The sequence below is a fragment of the Engraulis encrasicolus genome, chromosome 3, assembly GCF_034702125.1.
Source record: "Engraulis encrasicolus isolate BLACKSEA-1 chromosome 3, IST_EnEncr_1.0, whole genome shotgun sequence".
Classification (NCBI taxonomy): Eukaryota; Metazoa; Chordata; class Actinopteri; order Clupeiformes; family Engraulidae; genus Engraulis; species Engraulis encrasicolus.
This window is the reverse complement of record NC_085859.1, coordinates 9447432-9467078: the sequence shown is the minus strand read 5'-3', so window position 1 is coordinate 9467078 and position 19647 is coordinate 9447432. Positions and strand designations below refer to the sequence as shown.

Sequence of the window (19647 nt, the reverse complement as noted above, 5' to 3'; positions counted from 1 at the left end):
ATTAATTAATATTAATAAACAAATTAATTTAAAAATGTAATTTAAGGACCGTCTCATAAAATCCTTGGATTATCAATCACAATATTCAACAATAAATTGCTAAACACAGAATTAATAATAAGTTTTGTACTGGGGTTACTCAGCGGGCCACAGTGAACAATGAGAGTATGAGACCTATTCTCTGTGATCAGCCGGGTTACACAAGCACAAAGGTTGATCTGAAGGCAAAGTTCTAATAGTAGGTTGGTTGGGTGTACAAAGTAACAAGGACAACAAAATGCAATCAAATGATTTACTTTTATTAACTACTAGGTAATCTAATAAAATGCATTACATTCAAAGTCGGTTAAATGGAATAATAACAAAATTAAGGCACAATAATATAAAACAAGAAAGAAATAAAAGAGGGGAAAAGAAAGAAGAAGGGAACAGGCTTTCAGCCTGTGTGTGTGTGTGTGTGTGTGTGTGTGTGTGTGTGTGTGTGTAGCAGGGGTCTGGTTCAGTGAGGTGCGGTCAACTTTATGGCTGGTGAGGCAAATATATAATACTACAGCTACAGTATAAGTACATTTTAGTAAATTTACCAAATAGGCCTACCGATAAGTTTCATATGTCATAGCTTTCTTAACATAAGGCAGGCCTACAAAATAAAACATGCTGCATTTCCGTAGAGAAAATGCTATTAGATCTCTCCCTCTCTCTCTCTCTCACACACACACACACACACACACACACACACACACACACACACACACACACACACACACACACACACACACACACACACACACACACACACACACACACACACACAGGATTCAAACAGTGGTCTCACATAAACCACACAGCAGTAATGTGGACAAACAGCAGCATCACGGCTGAGAGAGCTGGAGAGCAGAGCAGAGGAGAGGAGAGTAGTGGAGAGGAGAGAAGAGGAGAGGAGAGGAGAGGAGGAGAGGGGAGAGGAGAGGAGAGAAGAGAGGAGAGGAGAGGAGAGGAGAGAAGAGGATAGGAGAGGAGAAGAGAGAAGAGGAGAGGAGAAGAGGGAAGAGGAGAGGAGAGGAGATGGGAAAAGAGAGGAGAGGAGAGGAGAGGAGAGGAGAGGAGAGGAGAGGAGATGGGAAAAGAGAGGAGAGGAGAGGAGAGGAGAGGAGAGGAGAGGAGAGGAGAGGAGAGGAGAGGAGGAGGGGAGAGTAGTGAAGAGTGTACGCTCCTTCACAGCCCACTGCTCTCACACACACAGGATTCAAACAGTGGTCTCACATAAACCACATCACGGCGGATGCTCAATGGAAGACACACACACACACACACACAGGATTCAAAACATGGTGTCATATAGACCGCTGAGCACCACGGCGAACAAACTGGTGTGATAGCGTTTGTGATAAGCACCGGATTCTCGTGCAAATGTAGGCCTACATCTACTTGTACGAGGCTACACATGAGAATCCTGTTCAGATCACAAAAGCTACCACCACACCAGAGAGAATCACGGCGGATTCTCTCCCCACGGGTCTCACAAACACAGGCTTCACACACATAGGAAACACTGATCTTACCTTTATCTCGTACATCAGGTCCATGCGCCGCTCGTTTCCTTCACTTTGGCGTTGCGCATGCTAATGCCCCGTGTACATCGGGAGCGACCAACGCGAATGAAGCGACGGAAGTCATTCATTCTCTATGGAGGGTGCGCGACCAGCGCTACCGGAGCGAATTCGCCAGGGGCGAAGCTTCTTGAGCGACCAGGGCGACTTTTGACGATTAAACTCAAGCTAATCTTAAGCGAATTCGCTATGACGCTGTTCGGCGAAAACCAATCGGAACGTTCATATCGAGGAATGTCCCAGGCTGTCAAGACAGAGCCGTTATGTGATTAGCTGAATCAAACATGTCAGTGCAGCGTCCAGAGCGAATAAAACGAATTCATGGCGAAACTTCTTCAACCACCCCAGCTACCCGGTCGCGTTGGTAGCGCTTGATGTACACGGGGCATTACGTTGCTTTAGCCGGTGCTGTCCATCCAAAGCCACATCTATTCGAGACGCCCCAAACGTCCAAAGCAATTTGGCATTGAATATGAATATGAGTAGCCGCGAGGATTTGTGTTTCGTGAGGCTCCTTAGTCCTTAGTAAAGTGTTAAGTCGTACAATTCCATGCGAATGGTCTTCCACACATTCTCGCCGGTTGCAAACGGGACACAGGGGAAACAAAAATAGTTTCTGTTGTAGAACTCACTTTGAAATGATCGGGTAGTTATAACCTTCTGACCACCTGCAGTAGCAAACCCTTCAGCTCTGTCGGTCCTCCATTCTTTATCACATATTTTCCTCTTGGAAATCCAACTTTGAGAATGCTCTTAGTTTCGTTATGAAATCCACTTGTAGCAGACAAAGTGAACAAGCTAGCCAACAACACCCACCGACTGGCTGTGAACTTCAGATTCGCTATGACGTAACTGGCCAGCTCTCAATGCCAGAAGGAGTCTGCGGCCAGGCTACTGCTGGCCTCACCGCTGTATATTTCAGTGGGCGTTATGCCAAAGCGTTCAGAGTAAAGAAATGATAATCACACGTAGAAAATAGTAGAACATTATCAGGAATTGAGGGCACACCATACATACTTCTATTAAGTGTATAAAAACGTTTAATACAATATTACCAGGTTGCATTCACAGAACGAGCAAAATGGCGCATGCGCTGAAGCTTGTTAACGAGGGATTGCGCAATCCGGGGTGAGGCCAGTTCAGAGTTGCCCCAAATTCACCGTATTCGGAGCAATTTGACATGAAATGGGCAAATATTACGGTTTTGGCCACGGAAATGATTGAAAATGAGTGAAACTGTTTAAATACTGCTCAAATGGTAGTTATGGTGCAGATGCTCGAAAACAATAGCTGTTATTGTTACTATTATTCACATTTACTGCAGCTCATCATTCTCAGGTCTGGCTGGTGAGGCCGTGCCTCCCCTGCCGTATTGGAGTGCACGTGCCTGGTCTGGTTGCTATAGGCTACCACGTGTGTGTGGTTGGCTAAGCTAGCATTAGCTACAGAAAGCATAGTAGACAGGTCATCAGCTGGGAAAATAAGGCCTTTCGTCCTACCACACTTTTCTATGTGGATTACTGACCAGAAGCCCTATTGGAAGAAATTAAAACATGGGGCCACGTCAATTTTTGCTCAGAATTCAATATGGCCGCCATTTTCCAAAATGACTTGTTTTCATGCATTATTACATTGTACTATAAGGTGATATTCATGAAAGATTAACTACATTCAGCACTATTCTGTCCTATTTCCTTATATACATGTTTACAAAGGTTGATTAAACTAAAACAAATGAAAATAAAGTTGGCCACCTTGCAATATCCACAGGAAAGTGCTGAAAATAATGATTGAAATGCACATAGAGAGTCTATGGCTGGGAAAATTAAGCCTATTGTCCTGTCAGGGTTTTCACAGTGGATTACAGACCAGAAGGCCTATTGAAAAAGATTCACCAGCTGGTTGCCATCTCAAATGTGCTCCAAAATTCAAAATGTTCTCTGTTTTTCAGAATGGCAGACTTTCATACATTTTTCTCAATACTGTAAGGCCATAATTATCAATAAAGATGATCTATTTTGCAGTTAAATCTCATTACAGATGTGAGTATAAAGGTTGTCTAGAAAAAGGCATGAATATATATATCTTGCCACTTTGAAATATCCAAAGGAATGTCAAATGATTGAATTTCACAAACACAGTGGACTGCTGAAAAAAGGCATATTGTCCTGCCAAACTGTGTGTGTGTGAGTGTGTGTGTGTCTGTGTGTGTCTGTGTGCGCACGCACGTTTTTGAGTGTGCACATGCGTTCGTATGTGTGTGTATGTGCCTGAGTGCGCCTGAGTGTGTGGCCAGTGTGCTTCTTTACACACACTGACATAGACACAGTAGACCGTGTGTGTGTGTGTTGGGGGGAAGACTGTAGAGTAGGGGGAGACAGATGGGTGGGGTAGGGGGGACCGAATGATGTGGAGGAGTGGGGGGATGAATGAGGGGGTGAGCGGGGGTTGCGGGGGCAGAATTGTGTGGGGGAATGAGTGAGGTGGGGGGGGGTAATGTGGGGGGTTTGGGGGGGTAGAATAGTGTGTGTGTGTGTGTGTAGGGGGGGGGGGGGGGTGGTAAGTTGAGTCGGGGGGGGGGGGGGGGGGGGGGGTGTTGGGGTCGACCTGCCAAACTTTTCACATTGGATGGGGGGTCGGCGAGAATGAGTCAGGGGGGTGGTGAGCGTGGGGGGCAGAATAGTGGGGGGTGAGTGAGGGGTGGGGGGGGGCAAGAGTAGCATGGGGGGGATGAGTGAGGGGGTTTGGGGGCAGAATAGTGTTGGGGGGGTGGTGCAGAATAGTGTAGAGTAGAGTAGAGTAGAGTATCGTTTATTGATCCCAGGGGGAAATTAAGGTGTCAAGTAGCATACACACATAAATAAAGACATAAAGACATTGTCCACAAGACATAACACACATATTTACACATAAAATAAAATAATCATATATAGGTCGCTGTTGCATACTTATTGCCAAGGCATCTCTCTCTCTCTATCTCACACACACACACACACACACACACACACACACACACACACACACACACACACACACAACACACACACACACACACACACACACACACACACACACACACCAAAAATATAAAGTGTAAAGTGTCCACAGTGTTCACATGTGCCTTAGCTAAGTGGCACATAGTAGCCAAGACAAGGTGGCCATAAAGTGTCCAGGAGTGTCCATAGTCTCTTTCCTAGAACAATGTCCATTGTATTCCTTAGAAAAAGAGATGGGGGGTTAAAGTCACCCCCTGTGTCACTCCACACACACACCCACACACCCACACACACACACACACCAAAAATAAAGTGTACATAGTCCAGGAGTATCAGTAGTCAGGGGGGTTACACACATCGCAAACTGAGTATCTACCTACACACACACACACACACACACACACACACACACACACACACACACACACACACACACACACACACACACACACACACACACACACACACTCAGCTGTGCATTCCACTGACAAGGAGTCGAAGGGTAGAGAGTCCAGGTAAAAAGAGTATGCAGGAGTGGGATCTGTTTATGCAGTCCAGTCCCCTATGATGATCTCTCTTTGTGTGTCCTTCTGTGCAATGTTGAAAAGCTGAATGGCCCTGGGTACAAAGGACTTCCGCAGCCTGTCTGTCTTGCAGGAGATGGCGCGCAGTCTGTAGCTGAACAGGCTTCTCTGGTTGTTGAGGACTGGGTACAGTGGGTGCTTGTCGTTGTCCAAAATAGAGTCCAATCTGCCAAGTGTCCTCTTGTCGGCTGTGGTTGTGAGGGCGTCCAGTTCTGTGCCTACAACAGACCCTGCTTTCCTCACCAGCCTGTCGAGCCGTCCAGCATCTCTTTTCCTAATGCTGCCACCCCAGCATGCCACAGCATAGGAGAGCACACTGGCCATGGCAGACTGGTAGAACTGTGTGTGTGTGGGGGGGTAGATGAGTGAGAGGGTGGGGGAGGCAGAATAGTGTGTATGTGTGTGTGTGTGTGTGTGGGGAGGGGTGAGACTGGGAAAGATGAGGGGGGGATGACAGGGGAAAGATGAGCGGGGGATACACGCACGCACACGCACACGCACCCTTGCTTTATTGCAAAAGAAAGTAGGCCTGAAAAACTTTTGGCTGGTCAAACTGAAAATGTTTGGCAGGTCAATAGCCTTTTTTCAGCAGTCAACTGTGTATGTGTAATTCAATTATTTTCTGACAACAATCCTTAGGATATTTCAAAGGGGCAATATATTTTCATCTTTCTGTTGCCAAACATTGTACTCACGTCTGTAGATAGGAGATAGGACAGAATTTCACTGAAAATAGGTTATCTTTATTGGTAATTACGGCCTTACAGTATTGAGCACATTTGAGATGGCAACCAGCTGGATCATCTTTTTCAATAGGCCTTCTGGTCTGTAATCCACTGTGAAAACCCTGACAGGACAATAGGGCTAATTTTCCCAGCCATAGACTCTTTCAATCATTATTTTCAGCACTTTCCTGTGGATATTGCAAGGTGGCCAACTTTATTTTCATTTGTTTTAGTTTAATCAACCTTTGTAAACATGTATGTAAGGAAATAGGACAGAATAGTGCTGAATGTAGTTAATCTTTCATGAATATCACCTTATAGGACAATGTAATAATGCATGAAAACAAGTCATTTTGGAAAATGGCGTCCATATTGAATTCTGAACAAAAATTGACATGGCCCCATGTTTTAATTTCTTCCAATAGTCCTTCTGGTCAGTAATCCACAGAGAAAAGTGCGGTAGGACGAAAGGCCTAATTTTCCCAGCTGATGACCTGTCTACAACTGATTTGAGTTTGGGACTAGTACGTGGCCGAATACCTGGTGGTGTGGCCATATTCTGGCAAAAGAAATATGATCCAGTGATAACTGCGATACGCTTAGATGTGGACTGGGCCATAGCGATCAAAGTCACATTTGAGAAAACTGACTTTATTATTTTAAATGTGTATACTCCATATGAATGCAACCAAAACGAAAATGAATTTCTGAACAGACTTGCATTCATCAGCTCTTTTATTACAGAAAGTGAATGCACATCTATATTTGTGGTGGGTGATCTGAATTCTGATGTTTCAGATATCCAGTCTCTGTTTGGACAACATTTGCAGCACTTTTGTCAGAACAGTAAATTAGTGCTCTCCAGTAAAGTGCTGATGCCTGAGAATAGCTATACATATATCAGTGAGGCATGGCATACAACATCCTGGCTAGACCACTGTATATGCACTGCTGATGCCCATGACTGCTTATCTGAGATAAAGATTCTGTATGATATGTCCATATCAGACCACATTCCCATCTCTATGGTATTGAATCTGAATAATCTACCAGCACTGGCAACTAATAATGGAAGACAACACACGTGTAGAAAGATAGACTGGGCTAAGCTCTCTCAATGTGACCTTCGGAAGTACAATACATTAACTGATAATAGCTTGAGCAGTGTTCATATACCAAATGTAGTTTTTTGCTGTGATACTAACTGTCAGAATTCAGTTCACCAGAATGACTTAGTCAACCTGTATGAAAATATAGTGAAATGTTTGATTATTGATGGTAAGCATTTTATTCAAGATAAGAAAAAACAAAAGATCAGGCCCGGATGGAATGAATATGTGGCAGAGCTCCACTCTGAGGCAAAAGAGGCTTTAAGAAACTGGGTAGCAGCTGGGAAAGTAAAATATGGCCCAGAGTTTCAGCATAAGAAGGCCACAAATGCCAGGTTTAAATATGCTGTACGCTATGTGAAAAGAAATGAGCAAACGATGAGGTCAAACTCAATGGCTAGAAAACTCCATCAAAATGATATCCAGGAATTCTGGAATGAAGTTAAAGTCATTAACAACAGCAAGATGCCTCTTCCCTCCACTGTAAATGGTGTATCTGGGGATGGGAATATTGCTGAGATATGGGCGAAGCATTTTGGGGAAATTTTTAACTGTGTTGAAAGTGCTGCTTTTAAAGTAGATGCTGTTAGTCATGATGTTGGTATGGTTATTAGACCAGATGAGGTGTGCAATGCCATTGGGAAGCTAGCATTGAATAAGGCCAGTGGTCAGGACGAAATCACTGCTGAGCATCTGAAATATGCTAGTTACAGACTCTCAGTGCTACTTGCCTTGTGTTTCTCTAGCCTGGTAGCACATGGCATATTGCCCCACTCTTTGTTATCTGTGCTTCTGGTACCAGTTATCAAAGATAAAACATGTAAAGCATCTAGTATTGACAACTATAGGCCCATTGCACTTGCTAGTATAATTTCCAAAGTTCTAGAGCGGATCATTTTAGAGAGGCTCCAAGGATATGTGGAAACAACTGACAATCAATTTGGTTTTAAGCATAAACATGGAACTGATTTGTGTATATATGCATTGAAAGAGATCATATATACATATAAGAAGAAGAACTCTACAGTATTTACATGTTTTTTAGATGCGTCCAGGGCATTTGACCGTGTTAACCATGGGAAACTGTTTTTAAAACTACATCAACGAGGGGTCCCTTTATACTTAATACGAATCTTACAGTACTGGTATTCCCATCAAACCATGCAGGTTAGATGGGGCCAAGCTTTCTCTAGCCAGTTCTTGGTTACCAATGGCGTCAGGCAAGGCGGTATTCTTTCCCCTTTTCTTTTTAATCTTTACATGGATGATCTATCCAGGAAATTAAACAAATGTAAAACTGGGTGTATGGCTGGAGATAAGGTCATTAATCATCTATTGTATGCTGATGACTTGGTTGTTATGTCTCCCTATAGTGCTGGTCTTCAGCAACTGCTCAGAGTCTGCTCGGAGTATGGTATAGAGTGTGACATAAAATATAACTCTAAAAAGAGTGTTGTAATGCTTTTTAGGACTAAGGAGGATAAAAAGTTACACTTTCCTTCTTTTTATCTAAATGACAGTGAGCTGACAACTGTAACCAAAGCTAAATACTTAGGTCACATTCTTAGGAGTGACCTATGTGATGATGATGATATTCAGCGCCAGTGTTGCAAACTTTATGCTCAGGCAAATATGCTGGCACGGAAATTCTATATGTGTACTAAGGAAGTAAAAATATCTCTGTTCAGGACTTACTGTACACCACTGTACACAGCTCATCTTTGGTGTAGCTACAGTAGAGCAAAAATAAATAAGATTAAGGTGGCGTACAATGATGCTCTTAGAATCTTGCTTAAGGCTCCCAGGTGGGAAAGTGCAAGTACTCTGTTTGTCTCTGTAAATGTGCCCACATTTCAGGCTATTCTTAGGAATCTCATGTATAAATTTATGTGTAGATTGACTTCATCAAGAAATGGTATTATACTGTGTTTGTCCAATGTAAAGGAAAGTGATACCCAATACAATTCAGACATATGGAAACATTGGAAAAGTCAATTGTACATAGGCCTATAGCCAGTCTGAGTCTTTTTAAAGTAATGTTTGTGTGTGTGTGTGTGTGTGTGTGTGTGTGTGTGGGGGGGGGTGGTTGGTATTTTTTAATGTTTTGTATGTCTTTTAGAATGTATTGTATCTGGACCCTGAGTCTGTAAATAAAGTTTATTATTATTATTATAGACAATGGAAAGGCTACTGATAAGTAGCTGCTTAGCAAAGGCCTAATGTCGATTAGGCAGGGCCCAAAGGGTCTACAACAATGTCTAGGTTTCTGTAATAAATGCACACAATTCCTTGTGGAATGGAGAGAGAAATGAAAGGGAATGAGAGAGTAGGAGTCAGTGGGAGGAACTCGCCTGTGTGATTACTATGTGTGTGTCTGTTGCTGGGCAACGATAGCGTCCTCTCGGCTAGGTTAACGTTAGCATCAGAACCGTGAACAATAGGGATAGCTAGCAGCTATGTAGCAAGTAAACCGTGTGGTTTCAGGCGCTTCAAGTCCCTTAGTGGACGCGCGAATGTATCAAAGGGTTCTGGAATTAACGATAACAAGTCCGAGTAAAACAGGGAGAGAAAGAAAACGAAATAAAAGAAATAGCAAGTGGGAGACGTTGCCGTCTACGCAGCCATTACGAGTTGTAAAACTACAGGAAGTGGGGTTTCAGCGTGCTTGTGTAGGCGCTGCAAGCCCAACTTGGCTAATGGCTAACTTGCAGAGCGCTCCGAGCAGAGTTGGCTATTCAGAGAATGGTTTACAACAGTTTATGCACTCAAAGTGTATAAAAGAGTACCGAATGCTCGGAGGGTTCTGAGAATCAAGTATTTCGAAAGGGAGAGAGTGAAAGAACGAGAGAGAGAGGGAGAGAGATAGAGAGAGAAGGGAAAGAGAGATGGAACTCTAGTAGCTATGCGTGTCTGTGTAAACAAATGGTTAGCGTTGCGTTGCTAACCAAGGGCCTGCTATGGCCAGTTACAACAAAAGGCGCAGCGCGTATTTCTGGACTAGTCGGCGAAACGGCCGCGCTATGACGGTCCTCGGAGAGTTCCGAATATTGATGGTTAAATCAATACTTGAACTATTCCGTGCGAACGCCACAAGCGGGGTCGCTAGGCTTAGTAGCCAGTAATACAGAATGGGTTAGCAGAGGGGAACCTAAGCTAAGAAGAAGGATAGACAGAGAAGCAGGAGAAATGCAAATAAACATGTGCACATGAAAAATAACTCAAGTCATAGTTCAAAAACACATCTATCTCAGTACATAAGCTATGCCCAGTGCCTACTGTGTGAGATGAAGAGGAGGATCCAGTTTCCAAAGGCTCGGTACGTCCGTCTGAAAATGGGGATTGCAGTCCACGTTTCTCTCGTCCTCGAGAGTTTTGGGGGGTGCAAAAGTCTTTCTTTGTTGCGGCTTCGAGATTCTTTGGTTGAATCTGGAATGCAAGAAGTTTGTTCCACGGAGGCGTGCGTGGATATTTTCTCGCAGTGAACTCGCCTTTAGTTCACAGTGTCCGGATGAAAGTCTTAAGATATGTCCAGGCAAGGTCTTAGACTTGAAGTGAGGAATTCTTTGCAAAGTGTGTGTAAGATGAACTAAGCAGTCTATGTTTGTTATTCGGCCAGATATCAAACAATACTTCGTCCAAAATGATGCGCAAGTTGCTCTATGCGTCTCGTCTGTCCAGCGGCAAAACTAGAGTGAGGGACTTGGGGCAAGACAATGGGTTATCAAAGGTCACTGATAACCAGGTGATGGTGAATGGGGCTTTAGTCACAGCGCCTCCTAAAGGAGGAGGAATGAGAACAACATGGCAGGGACCCTGGGCCAGCCATTTGGTGGTCAGAGGGGAAGTAACTCTTTTACTAATGATTATTGATGACCTTCGTCTCAATCATCATCAGTTTGAGTCACATGATTCTCATATTTTTTGTCATGAGTTTTCTCTGCGTAGAGAAGTGGCAGGAATTGTACCTACAAGGCCGAAGGAAACGACTGGGGAAGCAACTTGTCCTGCAGGGCGTGTTCAACTGCTGCAACATTTTGCTACCATTTCCAGACTGAGGAACTTGTTTGGCCACAGTACTGTAGAGCAAAATGCTCTGCATAGAAAATAGCACCCATCCCATTTCTGTTTGAGGAAACGTAAACGTTTTCTTGAACACCTCGACTGTCACCTTATTGACCACACCCACATCCATCCCACCAGGTTCTACATTCTTTCCTGCCTGATAACAAGAACAATTCTGATTGGCTAGTCCCTAACCCCACCCACCCTGGGCTACTCCTTAGTGTTCTGGGAAGTCAGCTGTCATTCTGCTGCTGCTTCGTGGTGTATGCACTTGGTGTTTGGAAAAGCTACAAAATGGCGTCAGTGTCTCCTCAGGAGGACTCCTTCTCTTGTTCGGTCTGTTCTGAACTGCTGAAGGATCCAGTGGCGATTCCCTGTGGACATAATTTCTGTATGAAGTGCATTAATGGCTGGTGGGATCAGGAGGATCGGAAAAGAACATACAGCTGCCCCCTGTGCAAGCACACCTTCGACTCCAGGCCTGCCCTGCACAAAAACCCTCTGATTGCTGACATGGTGGAGATGTTCAGGAAGACCAACATCCAAGCTGCTGCTCCTGCTCGCTGTTATGCTGGACCTGGAGATGTGGCATGTGATATCTGCTCTGGGAGAAAACTCAAAGCTGTCAAGTCCTGTCTGGAATGTCTCAAGTCCTACTGTGCCACTCACCTAAATGCTCACAATGAACTTGTTGATAGAAATCACACCATTACCGATGCCACAGGCCAACTACAGGAGAGGATCTGCTCCCGTCATAAGAAGGTTTTTGAAATATTCTGCCGCACTGACCAGAGTTGCATCTGTCTTATGTGTACGATGGATGATCATAAAGGCCACGACACAATCACAGCGAAGGCAGAGTGGAGTCATAAAAAGGTAAGATATAAGTATATTTGGAATGTCTTTTTTCATCTTCCACAAAGTTGGAACATAATAAGACACTGATTTGAAGTTTGTTTAAATCCATTTTGCCATACCCTGCTCTGTGTTTCATGTGTTTCGGTGGACATATTGTAACACCTCACTCCAAGTAAAAATGAAAGGTGGATGAGTGTGTTTGTAAAAAACATTAGAGCAATGCAGAAAAACAGGTTGCGCTGCTGTCATTGAATATTCACACTCTGAGACACACACAACCTTTCTCTCACTTCACTGTTGGTGAAGTGTATTGTATTTATTCATTTCTGTAGTTTATGCACAGGTCGTGCCTATTGTATACCAACATAACCCTGTTTGTGATTTGTGTCTCATTGAAGAGGTGAATTACAGTTTATTAAATTAAATGTATTTATTCAATGTATTTATTTAGGCCTAAGTGAAGAGGTACCAAGATGACGTTTGTTATGACATAACTTAAGGTCCAATGTCTACATTCTGTAAAACATTGACAGGCCAACCTCAGGGTGTAGCCGCAACGACTTGTCAGAAATTCCTGCCACTTACAGGCTCTGAGCACTTTTGCTGACGTCGTTTAACATTAAAACTACAGCCTGTTGTTTCTTCACATTTTCAATATGTCACAGCAGAACTGAGGGCATGTTGTTTTGAATATTTGTTTTAAAAAGTTATAACAGACTAATTTAATCTAACTCAGTGATACCCCCATGTGGAATATCTTAAGAGCAGTGTTTCTTAACTGGTGGGTGGGGAGCCAAAATTGGGTCACGGAGGGGTCCTGGGTGGGTCGTAGAGCTGTGGTGTAAAAATGTGTTAATTCACACTTTAATTGTCAGTATAGACAATATACTATACAATACAGACAGCATACTGTACAATGCAAATGATACAATAAAATGCACGGCTATATTTTTGATCATTATTTTTGTTAAAAATTCTGACGGCGCAACTAATAATTGGGTCACAACGTAATGACCATGGAAAATTGTGGGTCCCAAGACTATTCCAGTTAAGAACCACTGCCTTAGGATTAAAAATCAATATGGTTTTATTTGTGGTGTTCCAGGAGGGGTTGGGGCAGAGCCAGAGGAGATGGCAACAGATAATCCAGTTGAAGGAGAAGGAGCTGCAGGAGCTGAGGAAGGCTATGGAGACTCTCAAGGTGAGAACTGAAGAGAAGAGCATCTGCAGCAGATTTATGGTTATGCAATGAGATAGTAGTTGTGCTGAGCTGTGACAAGCTGTGTGTGTGTGTGTATGTATGTGTGTGTGTGTGTGTGTGTGTGTGTGTGTGTGTGTGTGTGTGTGTGTGTGTGTGTGTGTGTGTGTGTGTGTGTGTGTGTGTGTGTGTGTGTGTGTGTGTGTGTGCGCATGGGTGCGTGCGTGCGTGCGTGTGCGTGTGTGTGTGCCCTATCAGTCTGGTGCACAGACAGCAGTGAAGGAGAGTGAGAGGATGTTTACTGAGATGATCTTCTCCATTGAGAAAAGGTGCTCTGAGGTGACAGAGCTGATCAGAGCTCAGGAGAAGGCTGAGGTGAGCCGTGCTGAAGCACTCCTGAAGCAACTGGAGCAGGAGATTGCTGAGCTGAAGAGGACAGATGCTGAGATGAACCAGCTTTCACAGACACAGGATCCCATCCATTTCCTCAAGGTAGACAGACCTTGGTACATTTTAAAATTTGAATGCAATCAGTCCAGTGTGTTAAACTTGTATTTATCTTCATAATGAAAATATGGTGAACCAATAACCTTTAATATTGATAATACTAACCATACCCATTCTGAATTACAACCTTAAATGAAAGTGAAATAATCCACACTGCCATATTACCTTGACCGCTCTTGGTAGGAATTGGAAATGATACTGACACACTTTTCATCTACCAATGGTCTCTGTGCAGAACATAGTGTCCATCGCTGGAGATCCATGCAGTGCTTTGACCAGAAGGACCTTCAGCCAAAGCAACTTCTTTGAGCCCCTGAAGAAATCGGTGTCTGCACTGCAGATGCAGTTGGAGGATAAATTTGAGGCAGTCTTCAAGCGGGAAATAGTCAAGATATCTGCAGCAGGTTGGTCAAACATGGAATTGACACTCACATTCAACAGGTTATCAAATTCAACTTGACTATTTAACAGGTGTGCTTTACTCATGACTCACAACAATGTTCTTCTTTATCTCAAAACAGCAACAACGGCACAGATCATAACACGTGAGTTATCATTGTAAGCCTTTGTGTGTGTGTGTGTGTGTGTGTGTGTGTGTGTGTGTGTGTGTGTGTGTGTGTGTGTGTGTGTGTGTGTGTGTGTGTGTGTGTGTGTGTGTGTGTGTGTGTCTATGTTTCTGTGTGTGTCTATGTCTGTGTGTTGAGGTGGGGCTGAATATGTGATAGTTATTGTGTTCTACTTGTAGGAGCGAGTTAAGGCATAACGTGTGTGTATGTGTGTGTGCATGCAAGCGTGTGTGCATGTGTGCGTGAGTGCGTGTCGGGTGTATGATAGTAATTGTGTTCTACTGAGCAGCGTGTTAATTCATAACGTGTGTTGGTGTGCAGATCCTGATCCTGGACTCCCAGTCAGAAGAGCAGAGCGTACGGAGCCCAAGTTGCCTCCACACAGTAAGTCATTACTGAGGACCTCAAAATGCTTTTAATTTAAACATGCTGCCGAATGTGTAAGATATGGGTGATGTCCAATATATGGGTGAATGTGTAAGATATGGGTGGATGTGTAAGATATGGGTGAATGTGTGTCTGTGTTGATCTGCAGATACTGATCCTGGACTCAGAGGAGCAGAGCGTACGGAGCCCAAGTTGTCACCACACAGTAAGTCACACCTTGGCATTGGCATGCCTTTGGCATCATCCAAAGCGTTAAAATAACACGCTGAGTTGAAATGTCTATCGCATGTGTCTACATTACAACTTTGCATGTTAACTCGTGCTCTACAACACCCTGTGACAAGTTAGGTTGAGAGGTGGCTTTGGTCTGGGCACAATTTCACCATTTTCCTTGCTTGTTTCGCTGTTCTTGGCAAAGTAAAGCGAAGGGAACGTTGCATCTTTGACAGTGTTAGAGGTGGTTTTGGTCAAGGCACTGCTCAGCATTTTCGTGTTTAGCTGCAAATTGCTGCGGGAAACACAAATTCCCTGCGATGGTGTGTGTGTGGCAGCTACATCCTGAAAAGCTTGAAGTCATTTCATAGATTGCGATTGAGACTAGAAAATAAAGGGCATTGTAGTAATCCATTTACAATCCAAGGGACGTACAGAGTGCACCCTCATCTTTACCTGTCTGTCTCTCAGGAGATGCAGCCCTGTAAGATGTCTAGAGCTGGAGACTCATAGTGTCACTTCATCTTCTGGTCTCCACTGCTCTGATTGAATGTGGAGCATATTGTGGTGTTCATGCACTTATTTAGGCCAATGTGATGTTTTCTGTCTCAGTGTCTGATGGCCAGGCTCTTATTGCTGAACCAGTGACCAGAGAGGACTTCTTACAGTGTGAGTTGGACACACACACACACACACACACACACACACACACACACACACACACACACACACACACACACACACACACACACACACATAACCATTGTACGCGCACCGACACACACACACACATGTCACGCACGCACAGATGCACACACGCAGACACACACACAGACACACACACAGACACACACACACACACACGCACTGTTCACTTGCTTATACATACACACACGCACACACGCACGCACGCGCACACACACACACACACACACACACACACACACACACACACACACACACACACACACACACACACACACACACACACACACACACACACACAGGGAAGTAAAACACACACACACATACACAAACTTAGCACACACACACACACACTGTACACTTGCCACACACACACACACACACACACACACACACACACACACACACACACACACACACACACACACACACATTACGACTAAAATGTGTGTGTCCTGTATTCTCCAGATACCTGTGACTTCACTGTGGATCCAAACACAGTACGCAGACACCTCTCTCTGTCTGAGGGGAACAGGAGGGTGGAGTGTAGATATGGGGCCCCTCAGTCATATCGTGATCATCCAGACAGATTTAATCATTGGTGGCAGGTGCTGTGTAGAGAGGGTGTGTCTGCACGCTGCTACTGGGAGGTTGAGTGGAGTGGGTGGGTTGGTATAGCAGTGTCATATAAAAGCATCAGCAGGAAAGGAGGGGGTAGTGAGTGTGGGTTTGGACGTAATGATCAGTCCTGGAGGCTGTACCTCACCACGTCCAGCTCCTCTTTCTGGCACAATAATAAAGAGACTAAACTCCCTCTAGTGGCCAGCTCCAGAATAGGAGTGTATGTGGATCACAGGGCAGGAACTCTGGCCTTCTACAGCATCAGGGGAGACACAATGACCCTCCTGCACAGAGTCCACACCACATTCACACACACACTCTACCCTGGGTTTGGGTTACACAGCTCATTCCTCTCAGCATCATCATCATCATCATCAGTAAAGCTGTTGTGAGGCCCCTGCAGCCCTCTCTCATGTATACGCACAATATGCAATTGATGATAAACACTCATTCACACACACACACACACACACCGCACGCACACACACACACACACACACACACACACACACACACACACACACACACACACACCCACACACACACACACACACACACACACACACACACACACACACACACACAAACACACACACACACACATGCATACACACACCCACAGGGGCGTTCTGAGGGTCTGGACATTGTGTGTGTGCGTGTGTGTGTGTGTGTGTGTGTGTGTGTGTGTGTGTGTGTGTGTGTGTGTGTGTGTGTGTGTGTGTGTGTGTGTGATATGAAATGGGGATGTATTAGTGTGTATGCAGATTGTTCAATACTTAATTCTTTCTCATCTCTGTGGAAATCTCTGCTGTTCTCATATTCATGTAAAACACCATGTTCTTGGTCAATCACATGCTCAGTTGAATCGCACACCATTGATGTTATAACTAGATTTATGGTCCTTCAACATGTATAGAAAATTTGTACTTTCATATTTATGGTTTGGTGTAGGGTTGATAGGGTGTCTTCTATGTTATTTTTGTAATTGGTGTTAAAGATGATTGCAGTTGGTTGTATATATCAAAATAATATGTAATAAACTTAGAAACTCTGAATGATTAAATAAAGACCTAAACATGTGAGAATATCAGCAACCACTAAAAGACAGAACCCAGTAGAATGCAGCTGAGTAGAGAACAGGACGGGGGTGGCAGTTACGGATGATCACACACCTGATAGGGGGATGCTGTTTAATATGTCAACTCAGTGATTGGTGTTCATGTACTGTATGTAATAAAACAATGACTAGTATGTAAAATAAAATAATGACTCAATAAAAATGAATTTTCGTGGTGCATTCACGTTATTGCCCGCCTTTCGTAAAGTCTTCACGGAAATAATAGATTAATTTTCACGCTGCCTATTCACTTGAATTGCCCGACTGTTGCCTAACGACCCACTAGTTTGATGCCCTTTCGGTAGCCTACCGTCACATGGTAATCAAACATTTCAAACAAGCAATTTAGGGTTAGGTTTAGGGTCAAGGTTAGGGTTAAGGTTAGGGTTAGGTTTAGGGTTAAGTAGGGTTAAGGTTAGGGTTAGGTTTAGGTTTAGGTTTAGGTTTAGGGGACATAAGGCGTAAGTACCGAAAGGGCGTCGAATTAGTGAGTCCCGAGTGTATCAGCAGTGTTCTGTCAGCACCCCCTCCCCGCCCCTGCAGACGTTTGGATAACCATAGCAGCAGTGGGGCAATTCAAGTGAATAGGCAGCGTGAAAATTAATCTATTATTTTCGTGAAGATATTACGAAAGGCGGGCAATAACGTGAATGCACCACGAAAATTCATCTATTTTTTTCGTGAATACTTTACGTAAGGCGTGAGATAGGGCTCAAACAGTGAGTGACTGGTAGATTTTGAAATGATTTTGATTTAGAATTTGAAAAATGGGGGGTGGCTTGGGCATTGAGAAGGAGACATTTGGGGGTGCGGGGCTGCTCAGTTGCAAATGGGGGGCAATAGTTTTTTTTTTTTTTTGATACTAAGGGGGGCGTTGACTAACCTGCTTTTCATCATCTGGCTGCGGTTCAGCAACTACATGCGTTCCATTCCCTGTCGCACCCGTAAATGTTGTTTATATATAAACATGGTTCGGGAGGAAGCCCGCGAGTGATTGACAGCCGTCATTACTTACTCCCGCCTTTGCAGATATTTAAACCCCTCCTTTCCCTTTCACCTGTCTTGCGTGAAGGCTTTCCGGATTGTGCCACCACCTCCCCCTACTCCTCCATTCACTAGAGCAGTGTTTCCCAACCAGGGGTACGTGTACCACTAGGGGTACGCGAGCACACTGCAGGGGGTACTTGGAAAAATGTTACTACTATAATAAATGTATGGAGTTGTCATATCAGGACAGAGAAAACGATCTAGAACATGAATTATGGGGTACTCATGGCACAACTTAGAGCCTTAGGGGGTACGCGAGACAAAAAAGGTTGGGAAACACTGCACTAGAGCACCCAGCTACACTCCTATACAATGGGGGTGGAAGCGTATCTCATCCCGCATGATTTCTGGTTTAAACATCCCAGGACCGAGGCCAGCCAGCATGCCACTCATATTGTACACCAAGCACTCAAGGGCAAACTAGTGAAACTGAACGGCATACCAGAGGGCAAGAGTCAGGTTAGGCGTTGACAGGGTTATGATGAGATCGAGGGGGTGTTTTTGGATGTGTTTTAAAGGTTGAGAACCACTGCACGCTACTTTAAGAGAATCCTTTTTGTTGTGTTAATGGGAGTAGTGCTCCTGACTAGCACAAGACGAAGTAGCTGAAGACGACTAGGTAAATAACTTGTCCTGCAGTGTGTGTTCAACTGCTGCAACATTTTGATGGCATTTCCTGATTGAACAACTTGTGTGACGACAGCATAGAAAATGTTCAGTGTAGAAAAAAAAGGAAACATTTAGTGTTGCAAACATTCTTGAACACTGCCACTATCACCCGGTTAACCATCTATCTCACCTGGTCCTATAGTCCGGGAGCCGTGGGGTTTAACCCAGATTTCTTTGATAAAGTTTTTTATTTTGCTTTATCTGATAGATTTTAGGCAAGTCTTCAAGATTTCAGACGATGCCCGGTGATATCCCTTGAGCATTTCCAGATTTTGAGCCTTTATTGTCCCATAAATGCAAATTATGACAAAAAACTAAAGACACCTAATATTACTGTGAATAATGTTACAAAATGTACCAAATTGCTTATATTACCTGGAAAACATTCACATTGGACTGCCTTAACACTGCCCTTATTGAAACAAACCCAATATGGGGTAATAATTAACCCTTTCATAACAGCAATCCCACAAATAAGGCGAGACACTGTAGGTGAATAGGGTATTTTTTTTTTACTTGCAGATATCAATATGAAACTTTATCAGATGATTACTCGTATGAATTGGAGAAAAAAATGTATTACAAGTTTTCTATATTTTATGTTTAAATATGCTAATTAGGCTATTATCTAATTAAATATGCACTAATTTGCATATATTTTGATGCAATTAAT

The 19647-nt window shown here is 43.8% G+C and overlaps 1 protein-coding gene across 1 annotated transcript in view; it reads left to right on the top strand.

Moving 5' to 3' along the window:
- Positions 1-10548: 10548 nt before the first annotated feature.
- Positions 10549-19647, top strand: part of LOC134446522 (E3 ubiquitin/ISG15 ligase TRIM25-like) — an 87743-nt gene continuing 78644 nt past the window's right edge. Inside the window, exons 1-8 of the mRNA XM_063195886.1 lie at positions 10549-10575; positions 11402-11962; positions 13050-13145; positions 13401-13634; positions 13885-14053; positions 14171-14194; positions 14537-14599; positions 14751-14807. Coding sequence (XP_063051956.1) covers positions 10549-10575; positions 11402-11962; positions 13050-13145; positions 13401-13634; positions 13885-14053; positions 14171-14194; positions 14537-14599; positions 14751-14807 — 1231 coding nt within the window. The remainder of the gene's footprint in view (positions 10576-11401; positions 11963-13049; positions 13146-13400; positions 13635-13884; positions 14054-14170; positions 14195-14536; positions 14600-14750; positions 14808-19647) is intronic.